We start from the raw sequence: 15,115 nt of genomic DNA, 5'->3' as shown, positions 1-15,115 counted from the left end.
AACATTTAAAAGCGTGACTGGAGAAAAAGTAGAACACACAGTGAACATTTTAATGGACATATTAAAGTGGAAGCCTGCCGTGGATAGGAAGTGCCGGGAAACACAGTCACTACAGATGGAGTCACTGTGCAAGTCAAAGGCAGAAAGAACTCAAACTGGGCACTGAGCAGGCTCCCTGCTGCTGGAATCCGCGTCTTTACTCCCTCAAGCATCCAACTCTTTATGAAGACCATCCGCTGTGGGGGACCGGGGGAATTAACGGATTAGATAAACCCGAGTCCGCTGGTGAGTGTCATCTTTTACCAACTTTTCAGTACGGACGCTCGGATGCAATTAAGAATCTATAACGTCGGGCAGTTTCGCTTCCATGTGAAAGAACGCGTAACTTTCACCAGTGCACGCTGGACCATGTGCGTTTATACAGTTTGTGTTCGCGTTCATAATTGAATCTGTGTGCAAGATGTGGTGGTCTCTCAGAGAACCTGATTGGATGCGGTGGGCCGTGGTGGGGGGGTACAGCGCGTTCCTACGTTATTTGTAACCCAGCAACTGTCCCAGTGAATGACCAGTTGAACAAATCCTATTAATGGCACCATTATTGAATCTGAGGAACTCGGTGGAGACCACAGTCTGCAATATCCCTGAAGTCAAAGTGAGTTCAGACCACTTTTAACTTATTTAGAGGTTTATTGCGATAGTATTTAAATCAGCAGAGATTTTGCCATGTTTTTTTTTTTTTTAACAGTTATCACATGGCTGTCAAGCTGCAAGAATAACAGTGCAATCTCTAAATTTATTTACCGGGATATCGTGACGTGGTTTTCCCAAATGTATTCCAGGTATGGATTGTGACACGCAGAAGTTCTCTTTGCGCAAGCGCGCCAGCACGTCTCCTCCCTCTACCTGAGAGGAGCGCACCTGGATCCAACGAGCCGGAAGTTCTGTGAAAGCAGAACACAGAGCAACTCTTTTTGTCTGCGCGAAAAGTTTCTGTGGAGTTCAAGCAGCCGATAGAAGATCTACAGCCGAAGCAGGATGTCATTGGTTGAAATTTTCAACAACAATTTAAAGGTCTTTTCGAACTGAAGTCTGTAGTTGAGCGACTGAATGGTAAGTGGTCGTTTTCTAAAGGATCACAGAAGACGATTTAAACTGTGTGATTTGTATATGGTAGCAGACGACTTTTAGCTTTACCAGGAACTGCTACTCACTTAATTAGTTTTATTTCAAAGACAAAAATATAAAAAATCTTAAAGTAGCCATTAAGATGTTAATGTATGGAAGGAATGTACCATTATGTTGTATTTTTCTGAACCCCCAGTGTCTTAGATTCGACAGTTACATTAATGCTAGTTAATCATCATTCAACATCTGAATATATGTGTTGCTTACAGCTGAATGTCAGCCTGATCGCAGCCTGCTCTCCATTGAAGAAGAATGAAAGCTCTCCGTAGAGTGCTCCGAAGGCGATTGCACCCAGTTAAACTGGTGATAGTGGCCCTTGTCTTTGTCACGTTCGTGTTCCTCATACAATGGGAAGTTGGGAGCCCAAGCCAACAGGAGGACCCGTGGCTGAAGGAGATGGCAGTGAAGCGGGATGCCATGCTGGGCATGGTGATTGGAGCTGTCAATAACTTCAGGGATGTGATTCCAAAGATGCAGATCAGAGCCCCAGTGCGTCAGCCGGACAGCGCAGATGGTGGGTCTTGTCTGTCAGGTCACTACACTGCCGCTGAGCTCAGGCCAGCTCTGGAGCGGCCTCCTCAGAACCCTAGTGCTCCTGGAGCAGCTGGGAAACCTTTCCGCACAGACTCACTGAACCTTGAGGAGCAGAAGGAGAAGGAGAGGGGTGAAGAGAAACACTGCTTTAACCTGTATGTCAGTGACCGCATCTCCTTGAGCAGAGACCTCGGCGCAGACACGAGACCACCAGAGTATGCCAATTTTTTTTACAATCTTTACACTTTTGGTAAAACTGTGCAAAATACCTTGTGTTTACCTTTTTTTTTTACAAGAAAGCTCAAGGTGATCATTGTGTTGTTGAGCATAGTAGACCAAATAATGTTCATTCGTTTTCCAAATGATTATTCTTTCGTAACAACATGTAATTGCACCACCTAGTGGGTGTGTATGCAGCTGTGGTGCTGTACAAGAAGTACTCCTCTTTCCCTATTTACTTCTCCATGGATTTATGTACTGGCCCAGGATATAATTTAAACTCACAGACTGAAAAACACCCAAACAGATTAGTGTAAAATAGATGGGATCTAACCCAAATACATTAATCTGGTTTGCATTTTGCAACATGGGGAAAAACTCCGGCAGAAACCACAGAGATGATTGTACTGACTGGGGCTTTGTTTCAGCATCCCTGCCCAGTTACTGTGGCCAGTTCAGAAAGCAGCACAGTTGTGTTTGGCAAATTACAGTACATCCAAGTGCATGTAAGTCCAAGAACATGTCAGGAGATAGTCAGTACATGACACAGACATAAAGCCTGTCCATGTATTGGCTATCTTTTTATGGGGAATTACAAAGTCTCTCCCGCTCTGATATGGCAGGTAGTTCAAAGGCTGCCAACCATGCAGTGTCGTGGCTGAAATGGACACCCCACAGGGGAGAGTCTGCAGATGTAATAACTACACTATTGTGCAGCTCAGGAACTGTACAGGACAGTTATATCTTTGTGCTCTTTCTCCTTCTTTCTGCAGATGTATTGAGCAAACCTTCAAGCGATGCCCCGCCCTGCCGACCACCAGTGTTATAATTGTGTTTCACAATGAGGGTTGGAGCACCCTGCTAAGGACGGTATACAGTGTCCTCCACACCTCCCCTGCCATTCTCCTCAAGGAGATCATCCTGGTGGACGACGCCAGTGTTGATGGTAAAATTCAATAGGGCCCTTCAGGACCGCTCGGCTCTCTTTGATTTCATGCAGCATGTTGGGTGGGCAGCTCTTTAGTGTGCCACATAACGTTCAGAGAGGAGCCTCCTGCTCCTTCTGTGGCCCATGAACCGGGTTACGACAGGAAGCGAGGGGCTGCTAGTGAATACTTTCCTAAGAGGAGTTAGCAGCGGTTGTGCTTAGAAAGGAGTCTGCGTTAACCGTTTTAAAACGGCTCTGATGTAGGAAGGAAACAAAACGCTGGTCAGGGCAGGTAGTCAATCTGACTCACTAAGCTCAGTTATTTGTAAGGAGCAGACCACAGACAGAGAGGCCTGCTGTACAGCAGCTCTCCTGACAGCCAGCCATGTTGAAGATGAAATCAAGACTCCTTTTTTTTAATGAGCTTGAGTCTTACCTTCCAGGCTGAGAGCTGTGAATATTGTCTATTCAGCAATACTTGTGACTATATCAGACTGTTGTGTACAAGAATCACTCGTATGTTATACTTTTCACAATGTTCTTCTCAATCTCCAGCTTTACTCTGTGTCTAATGGAAATGCCGTACTTACAGATGCGTTGAAGGACGGGCTGGATGAGTATTTGAAGCGGCTGAGCATTGTTCGAGTTGTCCGCCAGCGAGAGAGAAAAGGACTCATCACCGCCCGGTTGCTGGGTGCCGCCGTGGCCACCGGTGACACTCTCACCTTTCTGGACGCCCACTGTTAGTCAACACCCCTGACGTAACTCGCAGATTAAAACCAGTTGCTTGCCAGCCACACCCTGACTTACACACGCACAGCTCAGCAGCCTCATGTGTGCTCTTTTTTTAAAGTCCTTTGCAAGGGCGTGATGGCTTTACGTTCCAAAATGTGTCATTCATTTGGTGTTGTCAAGAAACATATTGTGGTGTAATGTCTGATTTGCGTGTGTTAACAGGTGAATGCTTTAATGGATGGCTGGAGCCCCTTCTGGCCAGGATAGCAGAGAACTACACTGCAGTAGTGAGTCCTGATATAACCACTATTGATCTCAATACTTTTGAGTTCACAAAACCGTCCCCATATGGCCAGAACCACAACCGGGGAAACTTTGACTGGGCCTTGTCCTTCGGCTGGGAGAGCCTACCAGATCACGAGAAACAAAGGAGGAAGGATGAAACATACCCCATCAAGTAAGCAAAAGACATTAAGTGTATTTTAACTCTTGTTGGTTGTTGGAAATCATTGACAACCTTTACGAAATCATTTCCATAGGACTCCCACATTTGCTGGTGGCCTCTTCTCCATCTCAAAAGAATATTTCTACCGTATTGGAAGTTATGATGAAGAAATGTTAATCTGGGGTGGTGAGAATATTGAAATGTCATTTAGGGTAGGTCTATCTCGTTTTACCCGTCGAATCAATATCCTTATCCAAACGGCCGCCTTGAAGGCGTGTCTCAACCGCATGTTATTATACTTCTGTTTGAGCTGTCTCCCTTTTAACTTGCAGGTGTGGCAGTGTGGCGGACAGCTGGAGATCATCCCTTGCTCTATTGTTGGTCATGTTTTCCGCACTAAGAGCCCCCACACCTTTCCCAAGGGCACACAAGTAATTGCTCGTAACCAGGTTCGACTGGCTGAGGTCTGGATGGACGACTACAAGGAGATCTTTTACCGTCGTAACCAGCAAGCTGCACAGATAGCAAAGGATGTACGTAGTACACACACACACACACACACACACACACACACACACACACACAAACACACACTCTCCCCTCTTAAGACAAGCTTTGAGCAAATCCAACTCCAGTCTGTGAATTACCAGCATTAAGTCTGATGATCATTTTTTTATATTTATTTAACCTTTTATTTATCAGGATTTATCAGATTTAGAATCTCTTTGGCTAGGGGGTCCTGCCCAAGATGGCAGCGTAAAAGTTTCACCTGATAAAAGCGTTGCTTCCAGCATAAGAAAAACAGTACTTGTTTCTGTTGTAGAAACCTTTTTTTTTGTAAGAAACTCAATATGACGTATAAAAGATAGTCTTCTCGAAAAACAAACAAACAGGTCTTTATAAGTAGAGTTCAATGATCAGATTTTTACTGTAGCCATCTAAGGCACATCATCAGATGGCAGAGAAAAATGGGCCTGAAGGACATCAGCTCTGGTAAATGACTCAGGCTCTCAATGTTTCCCAACATGTGGTCCCGGAGGTGCCATAAATGGTTCCCTCAGGCCTGTACCTCACAGAGCAGGCCAGCCCTCACCCGCTGGCTTTAAACAGACACGCCGTCTTCAACTGCTTCAAGGAATGCACTGTATTAGTTATCAGTGTGCCCTAGTGTGAGCAGCATCCTCCTCATTATAGTAAGTGCTCTCATTATTCAAGAGCATTTGGTGCCTGCAAACCCTTTTAAATGTGCCACTACGCTTCCTTTTTTTAACGGTACACTGGTTTAATACTTGTCTGTTGTTAATTTGTTCAACAAAGGAGTCATTAGAGCACTGGAACACAGTCATTGACTGTTGGAAAGTAGGGCGATGATGAAAGTAAATTCTTTTTTTCAGGTCAAATATTCTTACTACAGCGTACTTAACTTTAGGATCAAGTAACTGCAAAACTAATGACATTCCCACCAGCGTCAGGTGTACTGTATTTTGACTTCAGTGCTAATTAGCAAATATTAGCATGGCAATTTGCCAAACTCAGAAAGTGCTCATGGCAAGCACAGCCTTACAGAACCAGTATTGTGGCTGTAGGCGCTTTGTGTTGTTGGTCTGAAATCTTGTTTTTGTGCTCTTGCATTGTCTTCAGACTTTGAGCTCTCCATAAATCTTAATCTCTGTGTGGATGGCAACCTTTAGAGAAACATTGACCTATTCAGTGCATAAACAGCACTTCCAGATTCATCTGGAAAACAGCCTTTGCTAAGTGATCTTATTCTATATCTGACATTTTTTTTATGAGATCTCAAAATAGTGATAGCCGGTAAAAAGAGCATGTCTGAAGTCTAGATTGAGCGTAGTTGGCCCTGCTAGCATCCAACATGCCTGCAGTGTGTTGTTGTTGTTGTGTTGACGATCAATGTAAAGGAACTGCTTTGCTCTCCTGCCTGCCATTGTTTTAACAGAGGGCCTTTGGAGGGATCTCCAAACGCGTGGACCTCCGTGAGCGGCTGCAGTGCAAGAGCTTCTCGTGGTATTTGAAGAACGTTTATCCAGAAGCCTTCATGCCTGATCTCAACCCACTCCGCTTTGGCTCAGTAAGATCTCACACACACACACCTCACCACCAGCTCTCCTCTTTCCAAACCTCAGAGCCCTGTCTAGCCACTGTGGGTTTCCACTTGGGATCTCCAGAGGGTACTGAGCAGTTCCAATTTGACACCACTGAAAGCACTCCAGAGACTGAAGTTGTTTGAACAGCTTGCATTGGATGTTGGTTTTTCATTTGGTTTCCTCCCACTGCTCTCCCCTTCCCTTCTCTTCCTCTGCAGGTGAAAAATGTCGGCAAAGACTCGTGTCTGGATGTTGGAGAGAACAATGAGGGTGGGAAACAGCTGATCCTTTATCCATGTCACGGACTCGGAGGAAATCAGGTCAGTCAGAGAATGTACCCTCTATCTCTAACCGATATCTCTGACACTTTAATTGCAGAGGTTAATGGCATTTTCTGTTTCCTTTGCTGTAGTATTTTGAGTTCTCCACACATCACGAGATTAGACACAACATTCAGAAGGAGCTGTGTTTGCACGGGGCGAAGGGGACTGTGAAGCTGGAGGACTGCCAGTATAAAGGCAGGAGCACATCTGTAGGAGCAGAGCAAAAATGGGAACTGAAGGAGGTGAGTTTTCTCTGCACCGATGTGTGATTTTTAGATGCTTGGGTTATCTTTTTAGGAAAGTAATAGTTTTCTCTTCTCCTCGCATAGAACCAGTTATTCTACATGCCAGGATGGAACATGTGTCTGAGTGCCCGTCATGTGCACCCCTCTCTGGTCCTCTGCAACTCCTCAGACAGATTCCAGCTCTGGTCCTTCGTCTGAGTGTGCAAACTACCACTTTGCAAAATAGCCACTCTATGCATAGACCTAGTAGGACACGAGTATACTACACTGTATGCAGTTAACATACAGTGTTAGATTAATTACAGTTAGTTTTAATTTATTTTTATACATAGAAGAACTGAGCTGCTGCTGCTGCTGCTGCTGCCGGGAAATGTGGACTTTGGGAGAAACCACAGTGTGCCACTGCTGGAAGGAAGCATTGAACTAATGCTCCCAATCAGACCGTCAACTGAGCTATCTGGAACAAGTGCCTCTTTTGTGTTTGAGATGTATTCACTACTCCAAGTCTTCGCAAACAACACGTGCAGTATTAGGTATATACATTTTACATTGAATTTAAAACAAAATTATACAAACAAAATACTGTAGATGAAATACATATAAAACAAGGGGTTGGACAGACAGAAATCCAAAATGTTATGCACCAAAGAGACTGGAAATGAAATATAGGGTGCATTGTCCCCTTTTTAAAATGACTTTTAAATAATGCAAAACCTCTTATTTGCTACCATCCAGTGCCTTAAATGTAATTTTATACTGGGTGGGTGGAGTGGTGGAGGGAGGGGCGGTGGTTTGGGAGGATTGCTGCAGTTTTCTGTTGATGCAGAATAGAAGTTTCTACAGTAGTGTGATCAAAAGAGTCCTCAAATCAGGATTGGAGTCAATACACTATGGTTAAAGGAAACTTTTGCAGGAAAAAGATTTGATGTCTATACACTTGTTGCCAGTTTATTAGGTCCACTTAGCCATGACTAATACAGTCTAATACATAGACATGAAAAATGATCATTTGAATACCATTTAGGACTTTCATTATGAAAGAGAGTGAGCTGGTCCTTAAACACAAATTACATACAAATAGTTTGTACTTCAGGTGTTTTTTTTTTTTCAAGTGGTCATTACAAAAGTGAAATGTAGGTTATTGTTGATGATTGAAATGCATTTGTATTTGACCTACAGTCAGTGCGTTACTAACAACATACATGTCAGACGTCATGACTGATTTTTAATATGAATCATTCTCTTTTAAATAGCGGCATTGTTAATCTGTATCTGTAATTTTATTCTCTGGTGTTTGTCCAAGGGGAACTTTTAATGTGAAATGAATGCACCGAAGGAATTCTATTTGTTCATCAAAGGTCTGAAACGCTCCCTCTACATCTAAACTGTAGTCCACTAATGAATCTCTGGTGCAGGCACTAGTGTTTACATGGCTGGGGATCAGTGTAAATACCTTTTTAAGTTTGAGACTGGGTGAGAAACGGATAAGATGTGTGTGTATGCTGAAGATGGAAAGTGTCTATTTTTGTCTTGGTATTAAGAGGTCATATTTTTAGGTCAATAAATTAAGTTGGGTAGTACTCGGAGCCACTTTGTCTCATTTCTCCCTGTGATCTGCAGAGGGCGCCTTGCACTAAGAAATCACTGAACTGTACAATGTTGGCTAGCAATTTTAATCCAATTTATTTCAAAACCATGTTAAAAATGAAACAAACGAAAATTAGGTTTGCTCTATCGACAGTTGGAAAACCAAACACATTGAAATGGTACCATTTTGTGCAAACGTTTGCATTTTACAGAATAAGAAATATAAATAAATAAATCAGGCACATGAAGCTTTACAAATCACAACCAGCATGAAACAAAAGACAATTTTAAGATAGTGAAGCAATTTACTTAATACAGACTTCATAGTAAACCACAATAAATACACATTTCAATATATCATTCATAATAAATACTGGAAAACAAAAAGCCAACACAGGATTCTTAACTGGATGCAGGGTCATTGTATCTAGCCTTCTCACACTGTATGCTTTGGCACGATTGATCTAATCTATAGGCTATGTTGATGCCACTGATTGCCTGAAAGCAGTCTGTACACTTTTGTACCACGAGGTAGCATGAGAGGTCCTAGCTACTCGACAGTCACACAGAACCACCACAACTCTGCTACTGACCCTTCTGATTATAAAATATGGGCAGATATTTGCAAGCTTGGAAGAGGGACAAATATCTGTATTCATGCAGGAACAGAGAGCTCAAGGTAAAGAACTTCAGCTACATAGTACAGTAGTTCTATTCTCTAAATTATTGCAGACCCCCAATTGTTGAGCGGCCACTCCAATTTCCTTTTTGTCAGTGACTTTATAAAGATCTCTTAAAAAGTTTTTCACAGATTTTTGGTAAACACTTTCCTCACATCTGGCTGTTAAGTCATAATCAATGGCTCATTGGAGTCATTTTGTGTCGCTGTTAATTACTGATATGAATCATGTTTGATAATGAGCTTTGATTGTCAACCATGAACATTTGCTTCCCCCGTATACAACTACCAAAGCTGTGGCATATTATCTATTAAACTAATGGTGCTTCAAGGGCCATGACAGTCAATTAAAAGAAATCTCACTCCACTTTATTGAGGATCTTCTCTAAAAGCTTCTCATACTTTTGGAGATATGTCAAAGTGCTACTTTATTAATATCCCTGTATCAATGAAATGCTTCAAATAATTCATCTATTTGTAGTGGCACCTGCAAATCATAGTATGCTAAGAGTGAACAGTGGAGACATAAAACAAGCGAGGGGCAATATTTTTCCACAGTTCAAGTATTCATCAGTTAAAACTAACTGCATGCCACTGGACCCCACACGTAAGTCCAAAATGCTGTGAATTGATTTCTTGACATTTTATGCTTTTGATATTGTATTCCATACATACAAATAAGAATTCAGGCATTTTCATGCTTTTCAAAACCATAGAAAAGCATATAATAGTGACAAAAAGAAGAAGAGAAATGTACATTATGTACACAACACATTTCATATAAAACAATGGCAATTCTTTTTTTCCTAAATGTCACTGAGATTGCCCAGACAGCATGCATATTGTTATCAAAACATTTACAATATGTAAGTATACACATAATTCAGAAACAATAAATAAACTGACAATAAACCTTTTTGCACATTTGACACATACAGTAGACATAGAAAATCTCCATCTACAGTACAATATCTGCTTGAAACTAGAACTTTACATCTGCAATTACAAGATACATTGCACAGCATGACATAACTGATGTTGAAAAACAGATTTCTTTTATCTGTTCCATCTTGCAGTTCAGCACACACTGGAGTGGAGGAACCCTCAGGAACAAATAAAGAAAACATTTCCATCATGACCCTATGGCTTTATAGATACAGATGAAAATTTACTCCGGTGCTGTAAATTGCTCAGGTCAGATAATGCAAAAAAAAAGGCCATGATTATGCTCCCTTAAAATACCACTTGGCCAGGCTGAAGTGACGACGTAATGATGAAAGAACACTTCAAAAGGGGAGGCCCACTAAATGGCTGTGACCTCAGGGCAATGGTCTGGTAAAGGGAGGTTGTTAGTGTTGTTTCCTAGTAAGCTCAGGTCAGAATGGCCGTTGACACCGGACTCTTGCTGTTCAGCTGTCATACACGAAGTGCTGTATGAACCCTGTGTGCTATTGTTCAAGTAGTTTTTAAACTGTGTCTGCTTTTGGGTGTCCGGCTGCTCCGCAATAGCTGCTTTGGACAGCACCTTCTTCTCCTGATCAGACGTGTAGCAGGTCAAGGGGGCGGCAGGAGCGCCGTTGGTCAGCGTGAAATGGTGATTAGCTGTGTATTGTTCCTCAGTCTGATTAGAGTAGTCTGTGTACTGCTCGGCAGGCATGTTGAATGGTCCTTGGGCCGCGTTGCCGTTGGTCGCGGCGACTGGATCTTGGAATGCTAAGGCTTCCCCGAAGGGTTCAGTGGGTCGGCTGGTTTGGCCGTTAGAGACGGCACTGGAGCTCCCCAGCTGATAGTACTCAGCTGAAGAGGAGTTCATTAAATAAGCGTTTCCGTTTACGTGGTTGTCATGAGCCACAGAGTCATTGCTGTAACACAGCACAGAGGACAAGGGGACGACGTCAGTGTGGGACACTGACGGGGTCGTCATGTCACCCTGAAAGTTCTTTGACTTCTCCTCATCTTCATCATCGTCATCCTCAGAGTCGCTGTTGGCTAAGCTTTGGGTGCTGGAGTCAGACAAGACACTGCAAACACTGCTACTATCCTCCTCGTCCTCATCGTCGTCGTCGTTCTCCTCCTCCTCCTCCTCCTCCTCCTCCTCCTCGTCTTCTTCATCCTCCTCCTCGTCGTCCAGCGGCTCCTCCATCTCCTCCGCAGCCTGCAGGTGCATGCTGGCCGCCTGTGGAACGGCGTCTGACAGAGAGTACTCCAACCTGTGCTGGGACTGAACGAGAGAGTTTCCGCCTCCCAGGTCGTTAGTTTCGCTGTGGTAACCGTTGATGGGAGACGCCTGCTGCTGCTCACGGCTCTTCTCCAGCTCCAGCTTCATTATGGTGTGCAAGAAATGGGTCCGAACACGAATGGGATTGAACTCCACTCTCCCCGTTGAATTGGTGCAGCCCTCTTTTGTGCAGCCACATGGAAATGACATGCGGTCCACCTAAGGTAAACACAACGTTCACTGTGCTGTTCATTTTATTTTTAAACAGACGACCTGTGTAACTTGATAATGACATGATTGTATCAAATAATGAATGTGCTTTATTGAATATACTATATCAGTCATTGATCCCTGCACCTTCTCTTTAAATGTACAGAAGGGCAAGGATAAAGCTGAAGACGTGCATGTCATGGGATTTACCTGGCACTTGATCCCTGCGATGCTGCAGGCACATGTCTCTGGGTCACAGAAGACTCTGCAATCACAGCCGCAGTCCTCTCTGGACATCCGGATAGCCCGCAGTTCATGTTTCTCTTCCACGTCAATCTTCTTTACCCCAGAAGAGCGCAGCAGCGCTCGGCGCTTTTTGGTGGTAAGTGGCTGCAGGAAGAAGTACTCGTCCACCTCTGTGTTGTCCAGATCAATGTCGTCGTCAGAGATGTCCTCTGCCGTGAGCGTGTTGGCCTCTTCAGACTCCACTGTGCCATTCTTAGTCAGCTGAAATCAAGCGGAATCAGATCCAAGCCATTTTATAAAAGTGAGAGAACAAAAACAAAGTGACCCAGATTCCTTTCAAATTCACTCACATATTTGAGACTGATATCTTCTGTGCTTATGAAATCCCTTATACAGAAATCGTTGTCAATACTGCTCTGATAAAGATTACCAAGCATTTACCTTGAGTTTGATTGAATTGAGTTTCTCCTCCTTCAGGTGATCTCTGAGCATGTCTCTGTGGATCCTCTCCTGCTCCACGGCAAACTCCCCGAGGGAGTACTGCCTGATCCAGCTATGCCTGTTGGACATGCCCAGCGTGCTCCCTCCCTGGCTGGGCACACTGGTGAAGCCCTGCCGCCGGCTGAAGTAGTACACGGTCACATTCTCAAAATGCACCCTCCTCGTCCGCAGGCGCTTCTCTCTCTTCAATATTGAGTCAGCTGCAAAGGAAGACGCTTAATTGTTAAAAAAAGTGGCACTTTTCATCTTGGTTGTAAACTGTTTCTGACAATTCATTAATCCAATGTGCATTAATCCCTGCAAACCAATGTATCTTTTATGTTTTATCATTCTTTCATGCTGCAGCAGAACAGACATGCTGAGAGTTTTGTCCTTAAATATGAGGTGTTCTTTCTTGCCATTACAGCAAGCTTCTATGTATCTTAGTGCAGCTTTGTAGGGAAGGATTTCATCAGATCCACAAGCTTCCGCTTGGCATGCGAGTCCTCAGTGTGTCTTTTTAAGGAGAGCTCTACAAGAGGGAGAGGCAGAGAGGGGGGCCAATGATGGAGCATAAATAATCCCCTGCCTGGCCCAGAGATGAAGAGTGCTGGTTCACAGAGGCAGTGTTCCCAGCGTTCACCCCATATCAGACAGACAGGACAAATAGAAACCATCTGGTTCCAACAGCCCCCCTCCCCACCCCCCTTACTATCTACAAAGAAAAATGCAAACAGCTATCAGCATGTTTTAGGTGTAAAAACACAGAGCCGATGTTAATTAAGGTCTTTATAATTAGATTTTTTGCCCTGATGTCTATATTAACTGATGGGGAAAGAAATCAACAACTCACAGGTATGTTTAAAGGTATTATAATGTTCCTTTACTCTCTAGTACAACACAACAACACAGATGTTTTTCCTCCTCTCTCTAACACAACAGCATGGGGATGTAAAACCACTTAGGATTCAATCCTTTCATCTTGATGCAATGACAGTCAATCACTGTATACGTGTCCATGTCACTTCACAGGAGTGAAGTCTTCCCAGGAGCACAGCTCCCTTTTTGCTGCCAGCTGACCTTCTCTCCAGCTACCAGCAGCTGCAGCTGACACAGAGGCCAAGCTCAGCCTCTAGGGTTGCAGCACCCTACTTATGTCTCGCTACAGGGCCCCTGTCACCCATGTCATTTACAAAGATTTAAAAAAAAAAATAATAATTGGGCATCATAAAAATCGAGAATTTAGTGTCTACTTTGCTCTTAATTAAAGGTTTAAAAAAAAGTGAAATGTAAGTATTTGTGCACATACACACACATGCTGTCCAAACATGACTCTTTTCTTTTGTTCTTTAATAATTGCATTATTAAGCTGGATGCTTTCAAAATCCCCCCAAAAGGATGAATACACTACAACTGTATTATCTATTACACTCACATGCCGTCTCATCTCTTAGATATTAAGATGTACATGTAGACTGCGTTACTTATTAGTGATGTCGTCTTTATCCTTTTGAACATGCAGAGGAGACATGTCTATTTGTGGTTGATTTATCTTCGCTTACAGTAGGACTGCATTCTTTAATACAAAGTCAATTCAAGCCAGAAATAACTGCATACTCTCTCAGTAGCAAACCACTTTTGGAACTGGTGAGCTTCCCATAATCTTAGCTGTGAACTTATCTTAGCAAACCAAAACAAGCATTGCAGATCTGCAGCTGTTTAGCTCTTGTTAATATTGTATTGTAATATAATTGTTGCTGCAGCTAAAACAGTTCGTCGATCGACAGACAGAGTCCTTTTTCAAAGTGCAATTGGTGGTCTCAACCTATTTGATGTGACGTAATATTTGCTGGTCTTCTCTGTTTTAATTGTTTGACATTTGAAGTTGTCACTTTAGGCCTCAGGAAATAGTGAGAGGCATTTTTCTCCACAACATTTTATAGACCAAACAATTAACTAATCAAAAGAAAATAATCGGCAGATCTATCCATAATGAAAATGATAGTGTTCTTAGAGAGCGGCGCATTTATATGTACATTACCATCGGTGTTGCACACACACAGCTTGAGACAGCATCAGCAGCTGATGCTGTTTCCTAATGAGGGAGGCTGTCTGTGCATCCCTCCCCTTTATTACAGCACTGCACTCTTAGCATCACTCAGCCTCCTATCCTCTCCTCTACTCCGCTATGACAGTAAATTCATATTACACTCCCTTATCTACAGACATGCAGATTTGTTTTGTCTTGACCTGCATCCTGCATTGATTGTGAGCTACAAAATCAGGGTGTGTCTGAGTGTTATTCCTTTCTTGATTAAAATCCCCTTTCAGTGCTTTAGCATGTTTTCCCCTTGAGATGAAATGACAACATTAACCTTACTCTCAATAGCCACACTGAGCTCAACGTATGAATTTAGAAAAACACAGTCACTCACGGGTAAAAGGGCCTGAGGCAGAGGGGTTGACACTGTCACTGCTATCCCCACTCTCACTGCAGGAGACCTCATCATCAGACTCCCGCAAGGAAGAGCACGGGGAGGAGGAGGCTTCCACCTCCTCAAATTTCCTCTTCAGTATTCCACTCATGGCCCGCTGCATCTGCACCTGAAACCGAAAGACAGCAGAGGGGCCACACATTATTTAATATCCAGTTAAGGGCCTTCATAATCCTCAACACACTCAATTAGCAATGAGACCCTGACTCCCCCTTCCTCCTCCCTACACACACACACACACACACACACACACACCTACACACACACACACACACACACACACAAAATCTCTCCTGCCACTATCCCAGCTCCGAGGCGTTCCCTAGGCAAATGATCACATTGGCACAAAGGAGCTGAGATGGAAGGAGAAAGCTGCTAATTACATACAACATCTGCCTTACAGGAAGTTCACTCCACTGTCTTTGATTGAGAGGTTGGAGAAAAAAAGATACTGGACCACGGTAAAATTAATTGCTGATAC

At 43.3% G+C, this 15,115-nt stretch overlaps 2 protein-coding genes across 3 annotated transcripts; one reads left to right on the top strand and one right to left on the bottom strand.

Annotated features, from left to right (window-relative positions):
- The first annotated feature begins 75 nt into the window (after nucleotides 1-75).
- On the top strand, nucleotides 76-8,299 carry galnt3 (UDP-N-acetyl-alpha-D-galactosamine:polypeptide N-acetylgalactosaminyltransferase 3 (GalNAc-T3)). Of its 2 annotated transcripts, XM_079170842.1 has the most exons (11): nucleotides 76-1,110; nucleotides 1,395-1,934; nucleotides 2,712-2,884; nucleotides 3,459-3,608; nucleotides 3,824-4,058; nucleotides 4,141-4,258; nucleotides 4,379-4,579; nucleotides 6,004-6,135; nucleotides 6,370-6,471; nucleotides 6,564-6,716; nucleotides 6,804-8,299. In XM_079170842.1, the coding sequence occupies exons 2-11, from the start codon at nucleotides 1,438-1,440 to the stop codon at nucleotides 6,915-6,917; spliced, it is 1,875 nt and encodes a 624-aa protein (XP_079026968.1). In that variant the 5' UTR covers nucleotides 76-1,110; nucleotides 1,395-1,437; the 3' UTR covers nucleotides 6,918-8,299. The 2 variants fall into 2 exon arrangements, with proteins under 2 accessions (XP_079026968.1, XP_079026969.1); XM_079170843.1 differs by lacking the exon at nucleotides 76-1,110 and having other exon boundaries at nucleotides 1,161-1,934.
- A 1,989-nt stretch (nucleotides 8,300-10,288) lies between these two features.
- csrnp3 (cysteine-serine-rich nuclear protein 3) lies at nucleotides 10,289-14,737 on the bottom strand (the record flags this gene model as incomplete). Its single annotated transcript, XM_079169754.1, has 4 exons — nucleotides 10,289-11,422; nucleotides 11,624-11,920; nucleotides 12,101-12,360; nucleotides 14,575-14,737. The coding sequence occupies 4 exons, from the start codon at nucleotides 14,735-14,737 to the stop codon at nucleotides 10,289-10,291; spliced, it is 1,854 nt and encodes a 617-aa protein (XP_079025880.1).
- Between the last annotated feature and the right edge of the window lie 378 nt (nucleotides 14,738-15,115).

This window comes from Pholis gunnellus (genome assembly GCF_910591455.1).
Source record: "Pholis gunnellus genome assembly, chromosome: 12".
In the NCBI taxonomy this organism is placed as follows: domain Eukaryota; kingdom Metazoa; phylum Chordata; class Actinopteri; order Perciformes; family Pholidae; genus Pholis; species Pholis gunnellus.
This window is presented reverse-complemented; position numbering and strand designations above follow the sequence as displayed.

What these genes read in the sequence shown, in the direction of transcription:
- galnt3 (XM_079170842.1), top strand. Translation starts at nt 1,438, where the DNA reads ATGAAAGCTCTCCGTAGAGTGCTCCGAAGGCGATTGCACCCAGTTAAA. An exon ending in CACCTTTCTGGACGCCCACT is followed by an intron (nt 3,609 to 3,823) that starts GTTAGTCAACAC and finishes GTGTGTTAACAG; the next exon opens with GTGAATGCTTTAATGGATGG. An exon ending in CTGCACAGATAGCAAAGGAT is followed by an intron (nt 4,580 to 6,003) that starts GTACGTAGTACA and finishes TTGTTTTAACAG; the next exon opens with AGGGCCTTTGGAGGGATCTC.